The 15,915-nt window shown below is 42.5% G+C and overlaps 8 protein-coding genes across 8 annotated transcripts; 6 read left to right on the top strand and 2 right to left on the bottom strand.

The window, feature by feature from the left end:
- Positions 1–517: 517 nt before the first annotated feature.
- EAE97_002678 (uncharacterized protein) lies at positions 518–2,585 on the top strand (the record flags this gene model as incomplete). Its single annotated transcript, XM_038873190.1, has 4 exons — positions 518–706; positions 766–1,080; positions 1,176–1,976; positions 2,040–2,585. The coding sequence occupies 4 exons, from the start codon at positions 518–520 to the stop codon at positions 2,583–2,585; spliced, it is 1,851 nt and encodes a 616-aa protein (XP_038736396.1).
- A 1,471-nt stretch (positions 2,586–4,056) lies between these two features.
- EAE97_002677 (uncharacterized protein) lies at positions 4,057–4,521 on the top strand (the record flags this gene model as incomplete). The annotated part of the gene is made up of 1 exon (XM_038873189.1): positions 4,057–4,521. The coding sequence occupies one exon, from the start codon at positions 4,057–4,059 to the stop codon at positions 4,519–4,521; it is 465 nt and encodes a 154-aa protein (XP_038736395.1).
- A 650-nt stretch (positions 4,522–5,171) lies between these two features.
- EAE97_002676 (uncharacterized protein) lies at positions 5,172–8,091 on the top strand (the record flags this gene model as incomplete). The annotated part of the gene is made up of 3 exons (XM_038873188.1): positions 5,172–5,274; positions 5,336–5,505; positions 5,575–8,091. 3 exons carry the CDS (start codon positions 5,172–5,174, stop codon positions 8,089–8,091), a joined length of 2,790 nt encoding a protein of 929 aa, XP_038736394.1.
- A 737-nt stretch (positions 8,092–8,828) lies between these two features.
- EAE97_002675 (uncharacterized protein) lies at positions 8,829–9,995 on the top strand (the record flags this gene model as incomplete). Its single annotated transcript, XM_038873187.1, has 3 exons — positions 8,829–8,904; positions 8,962–9,233; positions 9,285–9,995. The coding sequence occupies 3 exons, from the start codon at positions 8,829–8,831 to the stop codon at positions 9,993–9,995; spliced, it is 1,059 nt and encodes a 352-aa protein (XP_038736393.1).
- A 348-nt stretch (positions 9,996–10,343) lies between these two features.
- Positions 10,344–11,331, bottom strand: EAE97_002674 (uncharacterized protein; the record flags this gene model as incomplete). Its single annotated transcript, XM_038873186.1, has 3 exons — positions 10,344–10,959; positions 11,019–11,143; positions 11,197–11,331. The coding sequence occupies 3 exons, from the start codon at positions 11,329–11,331 to the stop codon at positions 10,344–10,346; spliced, it is 876 nt and encodes a 291-aa protein (XP_038736392.1).
- A 286-nt stretch (positions 11,332–11,617) lies between these two features.
- Positions 11,618–12,325, top strand: EAE97_002673 (uncharacterized protein; the record flags this gene model as incomplete). Its single annotated transcript, XM_038873185.1, has 1 exon — positions 11,618–12,325. One exon carries the CDS (start codon positions 11,618–11,620, stop codon positions 12,323–12,325), a length of 708 nt encoding a protein of 235 aa, XP_038736391.1.
- Positions 12,326–12,464: 139 nt separating this feature from the next.
- EAE97_002672 (uncharacterized protein) lies at positions 12,465–13,439 on the bottom strand (the record flags this gene model as incomplete). Its single annotated transcript, XM_038873184.1, has 1 exon — positions 12,465–13,439. The coding sequence occupies one exon, from the start codon at positions 13,437–13,439 to the stop codon at positions 12,465–12,467; it is 975 nt and encodes a 324-aa protein (XP_038736390.1).
- A 1,030-nt stretch (positions 13,440–14,469) lies between these two features.
- On the top strand, positions 14,470–15,307 carry EAE97_002671 (uncharacterized protein; the record flags this gene model as incomplete). Its single annotated transcript, XM_038873183.1, has 3 exons — positions 14,470–14,751; positions 14,801–15,002; positions 15,057–15,307. 3 exons carry the CDS (start codon positions 14,470–14,472, stop codon positions 15,305–15,307), a joined length of 735 nt encoding a protein of 244 aa, XP_038736389.1.
- Positions 15,308–15,915: the final 608 nt, after the last annotated feature.

Below are 15,915 nucleotides of genomic sequence, written 5' to 3'. Positions count from 1 at the left end.
CGTTCGAAATCGGTTCTTCATTGATGAATGAACCATGAATTTTGCTGCAATGTTCCAACCTCTGAACTAAAATACAGGAGCGGAGCTGATTAGACGGCGGACTCTCTACGATTGCCCAAGTGGAAGAAATTTTCAATTTGATCAACTTTCTGCAGACGACTTTAGGTTCTCAATGTGACCAATCCATAATAAATGTGCTTGTTAATATTTATTCTGTGTTATCGAACCACAAAGATGCATTCACAGGCGAGATTGACTCGAAGACAATGAAATTTCCCGTCACGTATTTGTCGTCTACGCGTGATCAATAAGCACACGAGAGGTAAAAGCACGCTAGTTTAATAAATTTCCAAGACTTATTAATCATTTGAAGCAATTCCCCAGATTTTCCTGGCACGAATCCAGGAACCTGACCCCACGGGTGATGCAAGTCTTGCACTAACTAAGCGCATCTATTTGACCTTCTTTATCTACAAGCTCATTATCTTAAATTTTATCTACCGACCCCTGCGACAAAATGGATCCCTGCAGCAAAAACAAAGATAGAACTACGTCGTTGATGAAATGTGTTCTCCATATCATGCGTTCTCAAGCTTTGAATGACCCAGAGCCTCAAGCTCGGAAGAACATCATTGATAATTTCATCTTCATACACCACGGTGTTTGCGAAGAAGACTTGCTGTTGATAATTGAAGAAATGGTTAAGGTAATCGGATTTTGTTCAGGCATACTTTATCCGGAAGATTGCTAAGAGTCGTTTACTAGGTCCAAATTCTTCTTCCATCTGGGAATCGGGAAGTACGCTGGAAAACTATGTACAGTAACATAGAACGCGGAAATTCACCTCTATTCAACATTCATCCCAAATGTGATAACAATAAATATCGATCAACTGAAACATGCGCTAAACATCCATATAAATATCAGCTTGCCCCGCAGTCTGCTTTGGGTCCAGAATATTCCACGAAGAATGTCAAAAAGCCCAAGCGCTTCCTTGAGAGCCGAGTCGACGTTGCTAAGTTGACGAATCAATATGTGACGTCAGTTAAAAATGGTTGGTTTCTTCTACAGATCAAATTTGTAATCATGCTAACTTCCCAGGAAACGACTTGGAAGCTGATAAATTAGTTGGTTTATTGGACCACTTTCGTTGAATGAATACTAGCTTGATATAGGTTCGTCAGGCAATTAGCTTGAGCAAAATTCAGAATCGAAAGTTCGATAGAAAGGACCGACGTACTCGAGCCACTATGGGCCACGCATCGATCTCAAGCACTGTTCAAAATGAGTCAATCGAGAGTAGCGATCGCACCAACCTTCCAAGTGAGTCTCCCGTAGGCAATGTTGCTTCTCCAATTCCGCAGCCACTCGCGCCACTACGAACCTCACAAAACACCGATAAGAATACTTCGGATCATAGATTGGGTGCCTCTGGATTAGTCTCTGCGCTTCGAAGTCTAAATTCGAAATATCCCAACGACAAGCTCAAGCTCGTATCCAAGAAAAATAAGCTTTGGTTCAAATGTCACGATTGTCTAGCTAAGCTTTATAAGATTGCGCATCACAAGGACCGCATCCAGCATATACGATGTCATATCGAGAGTGCTGCTCATGCCGATAGAGTTGAGAGCAGGGTGACTCGCAATGGCGAGACAACGATCAGTACAACATTTGTTCAGTTAAGAAAGGAGAGACTAGAGCAAATCAGAGGAAGGGACCCATTAAGCTCGCGATGGAATTGGTGGCTCGAAGATAATCAAGCACCGAAGCCTCGAAATGAGATTGTCGCGAACGTGAAAACCCAGGATGGTATATTTGCGAAGAAAAGAACTCTTGTCGGACCATCTATGTTCCCAAATTCTTCAGAGGGGTTGACTGGTGATATTGACTTAGACGATGCTAGAGCTTCTAAGGCAAATAAGCGAGCATACATGGAATCAGAAACCTCGCCTTCTAGCAATAAACGAATTCGATTGGTACGTATTTCGTCATTTCACTCATCGCTAGTGAATATGGAGACTAATTAAACTTGGCTTTAGGTAAAATCTCATGAAGAAACTCCGCACTCGACTTTAGCCACCCATCCTACAGACTCTCCAGAAGATGTCACACAGCCCAATGATGATACACCTGGCAATCATACACAGCCTCAATTGGGAAAATACCAGCCATTAGACGGCCGTGACGGTGCAGACAGAGAAGCGACAAAGAGTACAAAATTTAAAGCATTAAAGGCTCGTGTTGATGAATTAGAAGCCGAGCGAGATGCCCAAGCGGAAAATATAGCGAAACTTTCCAAGAAAATCCACAAGCAACGAAAAATTGCTGCCACCCAGCAGGAAATACTTAAACACTTAGCTTATGAGAATAAGCGACATTCTGGAATATTAAAGTCTGTCGGTGAGTCTCTCAATATCACCAATCACCAACTTTCGACAACAAAGAACATCCACAACGATGAGGTCACAAGCCTTAAGGAAAGTATCAAGCTTCTTAATAATGGCCGAATTGTAGTAAAAGCTATGGCTGACGAGCACACCATTGAGCTTACTGAACTCAGGAAACGTTTGCAGATCTTAGAATAGCGTGACTTGGGTGTGGAAGATGATGTACAAGAACGAGCTTCTCGCCTGAGACCAGATCAATAGTGATAAATGACTTTGATTAGTGGCAGTGGGAATGGGAGTTTTTAGACATTTCGAGGCGTTAAGCTTTAATTGGTATGTAAAATTATTGTTTACCTAATCATATTCCAATTATTTCATCATTCAATATCTTCATATGTCTATTGTGATGCTGGATTGAATTGAGCTCTGCAGGTGGGATAGGAGGACCCTAAATATGAGTTCCTGCGTGGTAAAATCACCATACCCATGCTCCAGCATTTACCTTCACACGTTTTGCCACTTGGTAAGACGTGTCGGTCATTTCAAATCCAAATTCACTAAGAAGTGAATTGCTATCTATTTCGTAATATAACCATACTTTCATATCAGAAGTGATTTCGTGATCCTTTATAGGGGCAACGACTGACGTGATTTCAACACTAGTCCACCAGCCGCAAAAACAATCAAGTACAAACCCGGGCTTTCATTAGTTGAAGAAATCAAGCGACTATTATCTCACGCACATTCGAGTGGAAAAGAAAATGTGATCGATTTGGATAAGCTGGCACATCAAGGATGGTCCTTGATCAGTCTTTACTGCAAGTCAACTGGGACCCTGCATCCGGGTGTTTGAGTAATACATATCTTAGATGAAAATTATGGCTCTGATTTGGCCCTGATTCCATTTAGAGACAACCTAGAACCTGACGTTTCAAGCTCCCACCATGGCAAAAGATACATGCTGGACTGGAAAGTCCTAGGAAGTATTCTCCAGACGACTTGCTTTACACGATCCCTTACAAGATTGAATACATCTATGTAAGCTGTGATGAGTGTTAGTTTGGTGTAGCACCAGATCAACAGTCGAAAGAGTTTATGTACACACGAAATTTAAGATACACAGAAACAGGGTCGATAAAAGACTACAGTCTGAAGGTGTGAACGGGACAAGAACCCCGTGGGCTACTAGACCAGAGCAATAGAATCTTCAGACGGACGAGAGAAAAAGGAGCAAGAAGGGTTACCATGGTAGCAGTCAACTCACGTCCAAGGCAGAAGTTTTGGTGGTATATGAACCAGTGCATTCGATGATGACGAAGACCCAGAAGATGACCAACCGTCAAAGGAACGCCAACGAACAGCACGTACCTCATCTGGTGCCAGCCTTTCGGGAGATTTCGCATCTTCCCGGCAACTTATGGTAGTTCAGGAAGGATAATTGAGCTAGCACACGGTGCCGAAGTGGTCGGTCTTCAAGCCTAGAGCCCAATACCGATACCAAATGACTCAAGGAGAGAAATATTTGTGGCTTCTGTAGACATTATGAATCGAATTGTGCGAGTCGAAGATATTCTGGAGAAGCAGAAGCATGAAGTTCAATGGCTAGCGACGGAGCAAAGTGATAGGTTTGAAGGGTTAACTGAGGAGCTGGACGAATTTAATGGTTTAAATGGAGACATATCCACCGGAAGTAGTCGCATTTTCAAAGAACAAAAGGATTGGGAAAAAAACTTTGAATGCGAGGCCTAGCCACCAATATTCTTCCATCAGTGCAAAGATCGCGGATATAAAATTCTTGTTTCAGTTATTTCGGTACGACACCAAGGTTCTCAAAACTAAGAGGTCTGAAATTGAGAAACTTGAGAAGCAGCTGGCTCGTTCAGAATCTCTCATTGAGGAACACACTACAGCATTGGCAATGCTTGTTGAAAAACAGAGAGATATGAGCCATACAATTAAACAATTCGAAAAGTGCCGATTACAACAACGCGAAAGGAGAACTGAAGCTCCGAACGAGCAAACTGCTCTGGACCGAATTGCAAAGGTGGAAGAAGTTACCGATGAATTCGCCAAACAGTTGAGGGAGATGAACAGCCTGATAGACAACTCTGTGTCAAACAAACGAATGGTTTGAACGATTTTCAAATAGATAGCCTTGTAAAGTCTAATGAAATAATGATGATGTGTTCAGTGGCCTTGGAAGAGAAAAACGAGATGCATGTGTCCAAAATTGTGGAATTAGAAAGAAGAAATGAGAGATTACAAATTGAAGTGAAGAATTTGCAATAGATCGGCTCAGAATATGACTGACGGACGAAATTTAGGTAGATCACACTCAACGGAGCCGAGAAGAAGGGTTCTTGCTTAATGTTACACTGTTGGGGTAGGGTAGCTTCACGCCACTTTTTTGAATTGCTGTTTATCTAAAATTTAGTCCGGTGAGATACATCTCTACAAGGTATCCTGCTTCTTGCTGCCAAAAATTTCCCCTTGTCCACTGATTATATCAAAATCGGAGTCATCAATGATTTGCTTAATTGAAAATTATGCAAAACAAAACGAATAGGGCATTTCTGTGCATACAGGACATGTAGTCACCCACAGTTCTGAAACGCGAAAGGAATTGCGGGGTAATCATAATATTGAGTGTTTGCTTCATTGTCCTCGCGCTCTTTTCTCACGCGCTCAGGTTCTTCTGTACATTTACTTCCTTAATATACGCGCATATCAAAAGATCAATCTATTGCATTTATCTTTTACTTCCATCCTGCGACTACGCCAGAAATGTTTGGTAATCCTCGGGTAAAGGAATCGAAGGCACTTCATAAGAATGCTCCAGGAGTGCCTCCCCGATATTCATCACAAGATGAAAACATGCAATCAATGGGTATATTCTCGATGAACTTCTTTTGCCCCTACAAAATGAGCGACTATCTGACAAATATTAGGAGTAGTGGAACACGAAGACAGGCTCCGCGAGGTGGACTCTTGGTCACCCATACCCTTTTTGAGCTCATCGGCGAGTCCTGTACCACTGTCTTCAGGGCAGAATGATGACCTACAAGGAACGGACCGATCGTCAAAGGTAATATTACATGAATCTTGTTTAGTGAAGGGTGTAAGTAACGCGTATTCTTTGAAATGACTGTTTGTTTTGGTTATGCAACAATGGTTCTGATTTCTCCAGGCTCCATCTTGCGACAAAGCGAAGGCCAAATTTGACGAACTCGGGAAGGACTTTCCGAGTGATTTGCCGTATATCATTACGTACGAGAATAGATCTCTGGAAGCCAAATGTCAGGAATGTGGTCGCAGATTAAAAATCGAGGGCTCTGCAATTGGTGGTATTATAAACCATGCGACCGGCACACCGCACGGTTTCAACGTCAAACAAAGACTAGATTCAAACAATTTGGAAGAGACATTAACCTCAAAAGTTATGGCCCGAAGGAAGGCTATGGAAAATTCATCTGTACCAAATCCTTTCAGGGAAGTCCCAAACCGGCGGAAATTTGAGAACATAGAGCCATTGGATCTTTCCTCTATTGAAGTTGATCCTGCTGGACCTGTCAACCATTCTGGATCTGAGCCAAGAAAATCGAAACGCCGTAAAGTAGCATCTGCGTTCCCCGCTGAAATTGATACAAGTGATCTTCGAATTAGTACAGGCTTGAAGAATCCTGTAGGCAGGCCTCGTGGATGGAAAAAAAACAAAATATCTTCCTCGATAAGCGAAACGTCTGCTCCGGCGCTAGAACGTACTGTCGCAGATATTTCTGAAAGACTTACGGACATAGACCACCAGTTCGATTACAAAATCAAGAAACAAAGAGATCAAACATTGCTTTTTAATGCAGACCTAATTGGGCTGAGAAATTTCTATGGCAAAAGGCTAGATACTCTAGAGCAAACTTCGGAAACGCAAAAACACGAACTCAAATTATGCAATGCGAATTTCAAAGACTCGAAAGCACAAACTGATGCCTCTTTCCACAAAGACAAGATCAGCTTGGCGAATATGGAGAGTGCGCTTGGGAAACAGAAGGATTTGATCGATAATTTAAGCAAGCTCCTATCGAATGCAGAATGCACACTGAGGGATCAGAAGAAAGTCATGAATACTCTAGCTAACTCCTTTCCGGATATGGAATGCGAGCTGAATGAGCAGAAGGAAATCGTTAGCCTTCTGGCTTCGAAGACGGAAAGTGACCTAAAGGGACAGAAGGAAACCACTACTAATTTTGCTGAGCTGATGGACAATAGGCTGACTGGACAAAAGCGAAAGGTTGACCACCTGATGCAACAATTGAAGAACTTAAATGACGGCGGAGGATCCATTGACTTGTTGCGGTTGCAAACCGAGGACGAGCTCCAAAACCACCAAAAGCAGATTGCCAATCTCGAACAGAAAATATCCAGAATTCGATATGACGCCACTAAAGAAGTTTCTGAGATCATCAAGAAGCAAAATTTTCCTCGTATTTATGTAGACCGGGTCGAGAAAATGGAGAACTCTATTGAAGAACTTAACAAAAAATCGGAAGGTTCATTCCCGGCTAAGACTTCTGAGGCTATTATAGATCGAGTCGTTGGTTATACTGCGGAAAATCACAACACATTGGAGGAGATGGTTAGGGGAGTTGACAAGAGGCACTCATATCAACGCGAATCATTCATAGAAGCGCTTGAAACAAAGATATCTTGTACTTCTCAAGCTGCCATTGATCGAGTTGCAGACTTGGAGGGGAGTTCCAAGGAGTTCCAAACAAAACTGACAGGCATGGCTGGTCTAGCTGTGGAGCCCCAGTTGCAACGTTGCAAACAATACGCCGAGCTCCTTGAAAAGCAAGCAGTTGAATTTCGACCCTATATGGACCGGATTGTTCGATTAGAAGACAACATTTCTGAGTTCAGAACCTTCAAAAATAAACTTGACAGTTTGGAAACGTGTACCCAAGGCTTTCAAAAGTGGTTAGATGAAATGGCTTGTGAGTCAGGAGAGTACCGGTTGCAACAAGACAGTTTACGCACTGAATTTCTCAAAAGACAAGCGCTAGAATCTCAAGCTTTCGTGGAGCGAATTGTGAACTTGGAAAAGAGAACAACAGATAAAACTCGTCTAATGGAAGAAAACAAAGTGTCTGCAGAGCCTATGCGAAAATGTATGTTAAATTTTCGGTATACATCCGATCAAATCGCCCAATTGAGAAAAGAAGTCCAGAGTTATGATAGCAAGCTCGGGGCAGTATCTGCGGCTTTAGACAATCGCCGGTTACAGCAATTGAAAGAGCATACAGAACTCATCGAGGAGAGAGTATCACACATTCAGACAGACTTCGATAATATGGTCACAAGATTTGCAGCAGAGGCACAAAATATCGCTACTCAAGCCGCCAGGTTTGAGGTGACAGGGGAAAATAGTTCTAGGGATCGCCAAATTGATGATCTAGCACAATCTATCAGACCGATAATGCTCCGTCTAGCAGGACTAGAGAGCACCGAGAAGCAGTCTGATAAAATGGTAATGATGCGTCTGGGAGCTCTAGAGAAGAATGAGAAACAGTCTGATGACATGATGATGTTACGGCTGGCAGCATTAGAAGAGAAGAACGAGAGGCAAGTTTCTAGGATCTTGGAATTAGAACGAGGAAATCAGAGCTTGCAAAGAGAAGTAATGAAGCTACAGCAGCCCAATTTAGGGTAATTATGAGAGGGAGGCTTGAAGTGTGTATAACTAATGTGTCTGTTTTTGGTCGTTAACTTGAGACTGCTTGGAATGACAGCCAAGCCATTATACAGCGCCTGTTATCAAGTATAATCATGACTGACAAATTCAATTTATTTAAAATATACAGTAATCACGTCGGGGACTGGCTTCGGCGGTAATGCTACGAACGTTATATGAAGTCGGTTAGATGTATTCGGATACCAAGGGTAGATTCAAAATTGCCTTATACCGGTGTTGGCGCGCAAGATATGCGGGTTGATGCATAGAAAAATTTTCACCCGCGATCTTAAGTAGCCAATAAGTTTGAATTCCATATTTTTGGCTGAAGATATTACACCGATACTGTGCGTTTGCTTTTGTCTGATTACTTTTCTCTGACGCGGTTGCAATTTAGATCCATGTTCACGCGGGAGCTGACATCAAGTATCATTCAATGGAGTAGGATACACGGGTATTCGCATGCAAAAGCCTTTCGCACGTGTTTTTTCGTTACTAAAAAGTTCTGATGCGTCAAAATTAACTTCGGTCTGCTGAAGGGCAGTACCAAAAGTCTGCCTGTATCTTGCACTTGCGCTGACGTGATCGCGACCCTTTCTGAAGCGTGCTCTTCAATTTTACTCGCTTTTGGATCGAACATAGCCCTCTTATCTCTTGATCTGTTATTTTGACACCACTTGATTAAACTTCCACGGTTTTTTCTAACAATCAACACAATGGAACAGTCTTCCAGCGCTAGCCAGCGTCAGCCTTCATCCCGTTTCACAAATACTAATGACAAACACTCATCTGGTAATTCAATGCACTTGTGTGGAATTTTCAGCTGTATGGTTAACTAACAACAAATAGAAGCAGGACTATCGAGGCCAGACGTTAGCACAACCACAAACGAAAAGACTACTAGTCTTAAAAGCCCACGCCCATGGAACTACTATTCAAGTTTGAGTGGTGATGATGATTATGACGATGATCGACCAAATCTTCGTTCAAAAAGCACGAATATAGTGACCTCCCTGCGAACCTCTAGTCTACAACAGAGCACATCAAGAAAAAGAAAAGCTCCCAGCGGTATCGAACCCCCCTCGAAGCTTATCATTCATGAATCATGTATACCAGCAGGTGTATGTGAAGTATCTCCATGAAGTATGCAATCACAAAACTGATAACTTCAGGCCTTGTCTTCAAATTTTCAATCGATTAAAACAAAAGTCGAACTTCTCGGGATGCAGTACCCCGATGATTTACCATACACCGTTACTTATTCGCGCAACCATAAGATCCTATATCTAGAGTGTCAAGAATGCAATAAGTCATTCAATCTCTTGAAAGGTTTAGAAATCCTTGCAGTTCACGCAAGTAGCGATTTCCATTCAGCGTGCGTCGATGAACGGTTACGAAAATTAGAGGCGGATGGCTTCAGGAGGCAATTAACCAAAGAAGTTATGGCACGAGAAAAGACCATGCATTCTTCGCGCGCGTTTACTACAACAATGGGATTCCAAAGACCGTGCCGACCAAAACAGGCTTCGAGGCAGCAATTTCCGGAACTTGCGCCGTCAGAAAACTTTGAATCTATTTCAGTGAAAGAAGAGGTCGCAGAAAAATCCTCCCACTCTCAGCCAGACACTGATCGAATTGCTATATTGCAAGAAGAGATCAAAACCCTCACAACAAAAGTCACCAATCTGGCTGGTTTTGTCGAAAATCATGAGCTACTTACCAGTCACAGTAGCACAGCTAACGACGCCGCCCTCATCGAGGATCTGAAGAAGTCCAAGGGGACAATGATGAAGCGTCTAGCTACATCTGAGGAACGTTTGGCTGTCTTGGAGGAACAGAACGACAGACTGGTTTCTAAGATCAAGGAACTAGAAAGAAGATAAGAGATGACATGAGAAGGTGTGATTGATGCGCTTGAGACGGATGGATGCAAGGATTCTCTTTAATGGGCGTTTGAAAAAAAGCCAAAAGAAATAGGGGGGGAAAGTGAGTTTCAGCGCTAGGAAGATTTTAACTCGTGTGTAGAACAGATTGCTCTTGGGGTGCGTCGCGACTAGCTTCTTGCACCAACATTGACGTGTCTGAAGTATTTCGTACTACGTTCATATCATCCCATCTTGGTAAAGCGACTAGGGTAACTCAAAATAAAATTCTTGTTCACATAGATTGCATCAGTCGTGGTCATGCTCAATCTTTTTGGCTTCTCTCATATAGCTCTGGAAGATGTACATTTACACCTTCCCTTCATAATCTCTCTTCCAAATGGTATCCCAGACTCCCTTGTCCACCGCAAACTCTCTTACATAATCATGCTCTAACTCATGCGTCCTCCTTCCAAGCAACACCAAACTGTGCAAGGGACCTCCCAATTGTTCGTCGGCGTCACACAATTGTTTTAATGTCCCACTTACAAATTTCTCATCCTTACAACCTACTCGAGCAGCACCCACACAGAGACTTTCCTCATTGTAAACCCCTCCCTCTCCATTCTCCGTCTTAAGCTCTTCAATTTCCAACATCTGCGACGCGCATTGTCCTACAGTCATATATCTCGGTGGCTCGTATATCTTTCTTCCTCTCGCCATATTCTCCATAGTTTGCTCCTTGACTTTGATATCCAACAATACCAATGTGTGTAAACCAATATTCCTGTTCTCTCTAATACGATCGTAGAATGATGCAGGCTTCCAGTTCTCAGTGAAGAAAACCATTGAGACAGTTTGGCCAAAATTGTAAAGTTGGAGACCGGTAGCACCAATCGCGGACATAATGGAGGCATTAGGAATGGTCGAGATTGGAATGTTCAAGGAACGGGCGCGGAGGACAAGATCGGTATGGGTGGTAGCACTAAATCTATGTCAACATATAACCTTCAAATTATGAGGAAACTATCATGTAGAACGAACCCAAAAGGATCTCCCACAACCAAAAATGCAACATCTACATTTTGCGCATCTTCCAAGATATCGTCACTAGCACTCTCTACCATATCCCTATCTGCAATAATTACTTCTCGTCCATAGTAACTTTCCTATGTCTACATCAGTCAGCGCCTTACTTCCCCGGGTTTAGAAATAGACTTACAAGAACTGTTTTATCCACCAGCAAAATACTTGTGTAGGCTTCAAGGTATACGCGAGCGCATTTCTTGACAGCCTCAAGTCCTTTGACAGTAATATCTGTCTCGTCAGAGAGACCAAGACCAATAAGGTAAAGCATTTTTGTTGTTCTGTGTACTGTGGAAACAATTAAGTGAGGGGTTCGAACAAGAGTTCAAGAAAATTAATTTGCCCCGCACATTTGCTCATACTTCCATCATTCACCGCCCGGACCTTGAGAAAGGCAAAATCGCAGCCTTCCTCAACCTTACATAGAAAATCACTTGCGACAACAATTTGAGCTGTGTCCTGCAATCCATATCTTCAAAGACGAATCGAAAGCCCTGCGTAGAATCGAAGATCGCACCACGCTTTTCATCATTAACGGCAATTTTAAAAACGCAACAATGTCCTCCAAAAAGGGCGCCTACGAAACCAATGCCTCGGACACTGATTTCCGCAAAAAATACGATCGCGAAGCCAATGTAGCCAAAGCACGCGAACAAGAAGCCAAAGAAAAAGAAGAAGGGCGTCTACGATATGAAGCCAAGCTTGCTGGCAAAAAATACTACGCGCCTCTTACTGGCGATGAAACTCTTACATCTGCGCGCGCAAACCGTCTCGATGTATCTGCCAATGTAGGGAAAACTATATTAATGCCTGCCGGGGCAGCGACAGGCAAGAGAGGAAAGGGTGCGGGATTTTACTGTCAGGCTTGTGACTTGACTTTCAAGGATAGTTTGCAATGGGTGGAACATGAGAATAGTATGCAGCATTTGCGGGCGATAGGACAGACGGGAGAGGTTCAGAGAGCGAGTGTGGAGGATGTGAGGAGGAGGATTGATGAGATTTGGGAAAGATTGGAGAGGGAGAAACATGAGGAGGTTGTTACTTTGGGAGAGAGATTGGAGGGGAGAAGAATTGAGGATGAAAAGGAAAGAGAGGAAAGGAGGCAGAAGAGGAGAGAATTGGCTGAGAGAAAGAAGGAGGAAAAGGACAAGGAAATAGCGGTCAAGAAGGAATATGGGGAAGATGTTAGGGTGGAGGGTGAACATGATGAAGACGACATGATGGCTAGTATGGGCATCGTTGGATTTGGATCATCGAAAAAGTGAAGATATATTGTTTGCATATTGGATTTAGCGACGGTGTTCAGGACGGAGTACATTAAATTATACAAATTTTATACTTGGGTTTTGTATAGGTCAATATATTATAATTACTACCGATTTGGCATGTTAATTGCCATCACTCCTATGTATCTGTGCCCGCTACATGGTTCGGACTACCATTAGAAGGGCCATGTCCATCTGGTACACCATTTTGGTAAGATATCTGCTTGTTAAGCCAATCCCTGAACTTTTTCCTCCTCGACAATTTTACTGGCGAATCGTCTACTTCAGTCTCGTCACCACTTTGCATTTCATCTGACAAATCAATATCCGGAGCCCATCTTTCCTCATCCCCACAGACAACCACATACCAATTGCACACTTCATCTGCCTCCAAGTTCTGCCTCAACTTATCAAGCCACCCTGCTTTTTCGTTCCTCTTCTTGATTTCTTCTGGAGTCATTCCCAATTCCTCGCAATTGGGAGGAACACGTCCTGCTTCTGCAACATTGGCTTTATACTTCTCCACCTCTTCGCATATATTGACACCCAAACCAATTTCAACCATATAATCTGACACATAGGCCCACGGTTGACTGGCTGTTTTCAAATCCTCTGGATCATATTGTTCGACCAATTTGACCGCACTCCAATCATTAAATCGCAATGGCTTTTCCAGTCCATCATGCGACGGTTCTCTCGAAATCGCATTTGTAGCTCCTGATGCTGATCTACTATGTAAAGTTTCCGAACCCGAATTACTAGCATTGTTCTGTCCATTCGAATTCCCTCTCCTCAATGTTAAGCTGGACTTCTTCTTGTGAGGTGACTTTAAAGAGATCATGGATTTTTTGTTCTTCTTCGTGAGGGTTTTTGGGGATTGCGGCTTGGGAGTTGTGCATTCTGTGGGGGAACTGGCAGTAGGTGCAATATCAATGGGACCCGGACTGCTTGGTGGAAGAAAATCGAATTGTTTGTAAAAGGAATTGAGGAGAGCATTCGAGGTCAAGGGCGCCATTAGCCATTCTGGAGCTGCATCTTCGATGTCATTTAGAATCACATAAATACGGATATTCTCTCTTTTCCAACGGAAACCATGGAGGAGGTAGGTAGGCATTTTTGTGTAATTGCGATGGTAAGAATGTTAGATGTATTGATGTTGGGGATACACCAGAAGAATATCAGCTTTTAAATATCATATCTGATGCTTTAGGAAGTAACTTATCTTGGAATGTTGGTAAATTGTTAGGGAAATTGCGATTGGCAATTGCGACTGCGAAAAGAGTTACGAGGCTATCTTTTCCAAGGTTCACTAGAGCCGATGTCTGTGCGACAGTGATGTTGGTGATGTTGGTGCTAACTTCAAAGCTCGACTTCAAGCTTCTTTGAGTAAAACATTCCCAGCTGCTTTCGCTCATCGAATAATTGTATTTATGAATCACTTCCTCAACTAGTGGTGGTATATGAACAGCCCTTCAACCTGGGGAAGTCCGGGTCAGCCCCGAGTATACTATTGTGATTCCTGGCTTCAACGAAGGATTGCATTTGCCCCGGTGACGTTTAAATTTTGGTTGTAAACTTTTGAATTCCAGGACTCCTCGTTTTCAATGCGATCTCGAAGATGTCTCATATCTTAAAGTCCTAATTAGTTTCAGGCATTAACTTGTTTCATTCTACCTTGATCTTTCAATTATCCTTTTCAAATCTTGGACCTCTAATCCTTTCTGTAGATACTAACCCCACCAATTATTGTCGAGGATCTCTGTATCCTTGTCGTATTCATGCATGGGAGAATGATCTTGTTGTTTAGATGGGACATTATGGCTTGAAATCTTTGGATAGACATTGAAAGCTTTCATGGTGAATACAATGAGGCTGTGAATATCTTCACTCTCGTCCGATGAAGAGCTCGGTAGTTTCCGAGTCTGTGTATACACACAAATCTCAATATTTCACAGAAGAACTCCTTCTGAGAACGAGTGTACCTTCATTACAAAAACATCTACAAAATAGTTCTGTGTGTTCTCTTTTCAATTTGTATCCAAACTTCTGCAATTTCTCTAGTCGCAACACGGAGCAGATATCATACAGAGGCTCAAGCATATCACTCTACTGCTTTCCAACCCCGCATTCTCACATTATACACTATGCCTCCCAGTATTATTCCTGATGGCATGGTACAAGATCTTCTCGATTTTATCCGCGAAGCTGTTCCTGTTATATATGAAGCAAGCATTGAACTGTTGGCACTAATCTTAGAAAATGACCCTGCTACATCAGATGTAGCTAAATCTCATGGCCGCTGGATACACATCAATCTGATGCGACAGCTTTTACCACTAGGAGACGAAGAGAGACAAGAATGGATAATTGAGCTATTCAGCGGCAAGAAATACACTGTAGAGTTCTTCGCGGAGACAATGATCACGGTAAGTTGGATCGATCCTCGCGGGACAGGTATGATTCTTACAACAATAGAGCAAAATCTGGACAGAATCCGAAGACAAAAATGGATTTATTTTCTATTCCATGAATCGACAAAAGGAAGCGAATTTTCGCAAATGGCTTTTACAACCTAGAACTCAGGAAATTTATATTGGTGAAGTAATGGAATGTCTGCATCTGATCGCGAAGAAAAGCGTTGAAGGGTCCGATTACGTACCAAAAAAATGTCCCAAATGTAAGAAACTGTGCCATTGTTTTATCTAACAGATATACTAATACACTTCGCCAGCGAAATACAAAGTCGTCACTCCAGATTGGCAAATGGAGTTCATCGAAACCAAGAAACAGCTCGCACAATCCCAATCCCTTGTTGAAAGCCTACAAGAAACGGTACAAATGGCGAATGACATCATAGATAATCAAGTCACCGTCCTTGATAATACAAGACAGCAATTGAAAGTGGCGCGTACGGCTAATGCAAGGTCGGAAAAAGTATGGATGAAGAGATATAAGAAGTTTTTCAAACGTACGTGGAGCTAGGTTGTTTTGCGGGATTGGGGTTGGTGGGGTTGGAGTTATGGAGAAACAGGCTGTGTCAAAATAGGAGTTTTGGAGTATGTTTTGAGATATAGGTGAGAGTATATGGATGTTTGTCAGGACTACCCCTGTACTTTAAACATACCGGTGTGCAGCAATTCGTTCTAAGGAGTATTTTAGATTGATTGAAAGATCGTTGAGATCTTGGGGCGGTCTAGAAGCGCAAAGTAGCCTGGAGCTAAGGAGAGCTAGAGGAAAGAACTAGAGAGAGCTAGATATAAACTCTCTTCCATTGAAAGACTTGTTAGGGCCTCCCTTGTAATTTTAAGATGCAGACGTGCAACACAACTTTCCTGTCACAGGAACTGGATGGCATTTGTGATGGAGGTGATGTTGAAGTGCTTTTCTACATACTATGTCCTGGGGAAATAGCTATCTATTGTTCGATTGCTTGTATACAGTACCTACTTATCAGGATAGTAGTAGTAAGTTCTCAGTCGAGTCTGTCTATCTATACTTTGTCACGATATAACTTCATAATTTTTGACTTGAAGAGTCCTGAATGATACTCTATGTCCATTTTTATTTGACCTGATGTCAGTCCATCTTTA

The sequence above is a fragment of the Botrytis byssoidea genome (assembly GCF_014898295.1).
Source record: "Botrytis byssoidea strain MUCL 94 chromosome Unknown BBYS_004, whole genome shotgun sequence".
In the NCBI taxonomy this organism is placed as follows: Eukaryota; Fungi; Ascomycota; class Leotiomycetes; order Helotiales; family Sclerotiniaceae; genus Botrytis; species Botrytis byssoidea.
The sequence above is the reverse complement of the archived record's forward strand: the minus strand, read 5'-3'. Positions and strand labels throughout refer to the sequence as shown.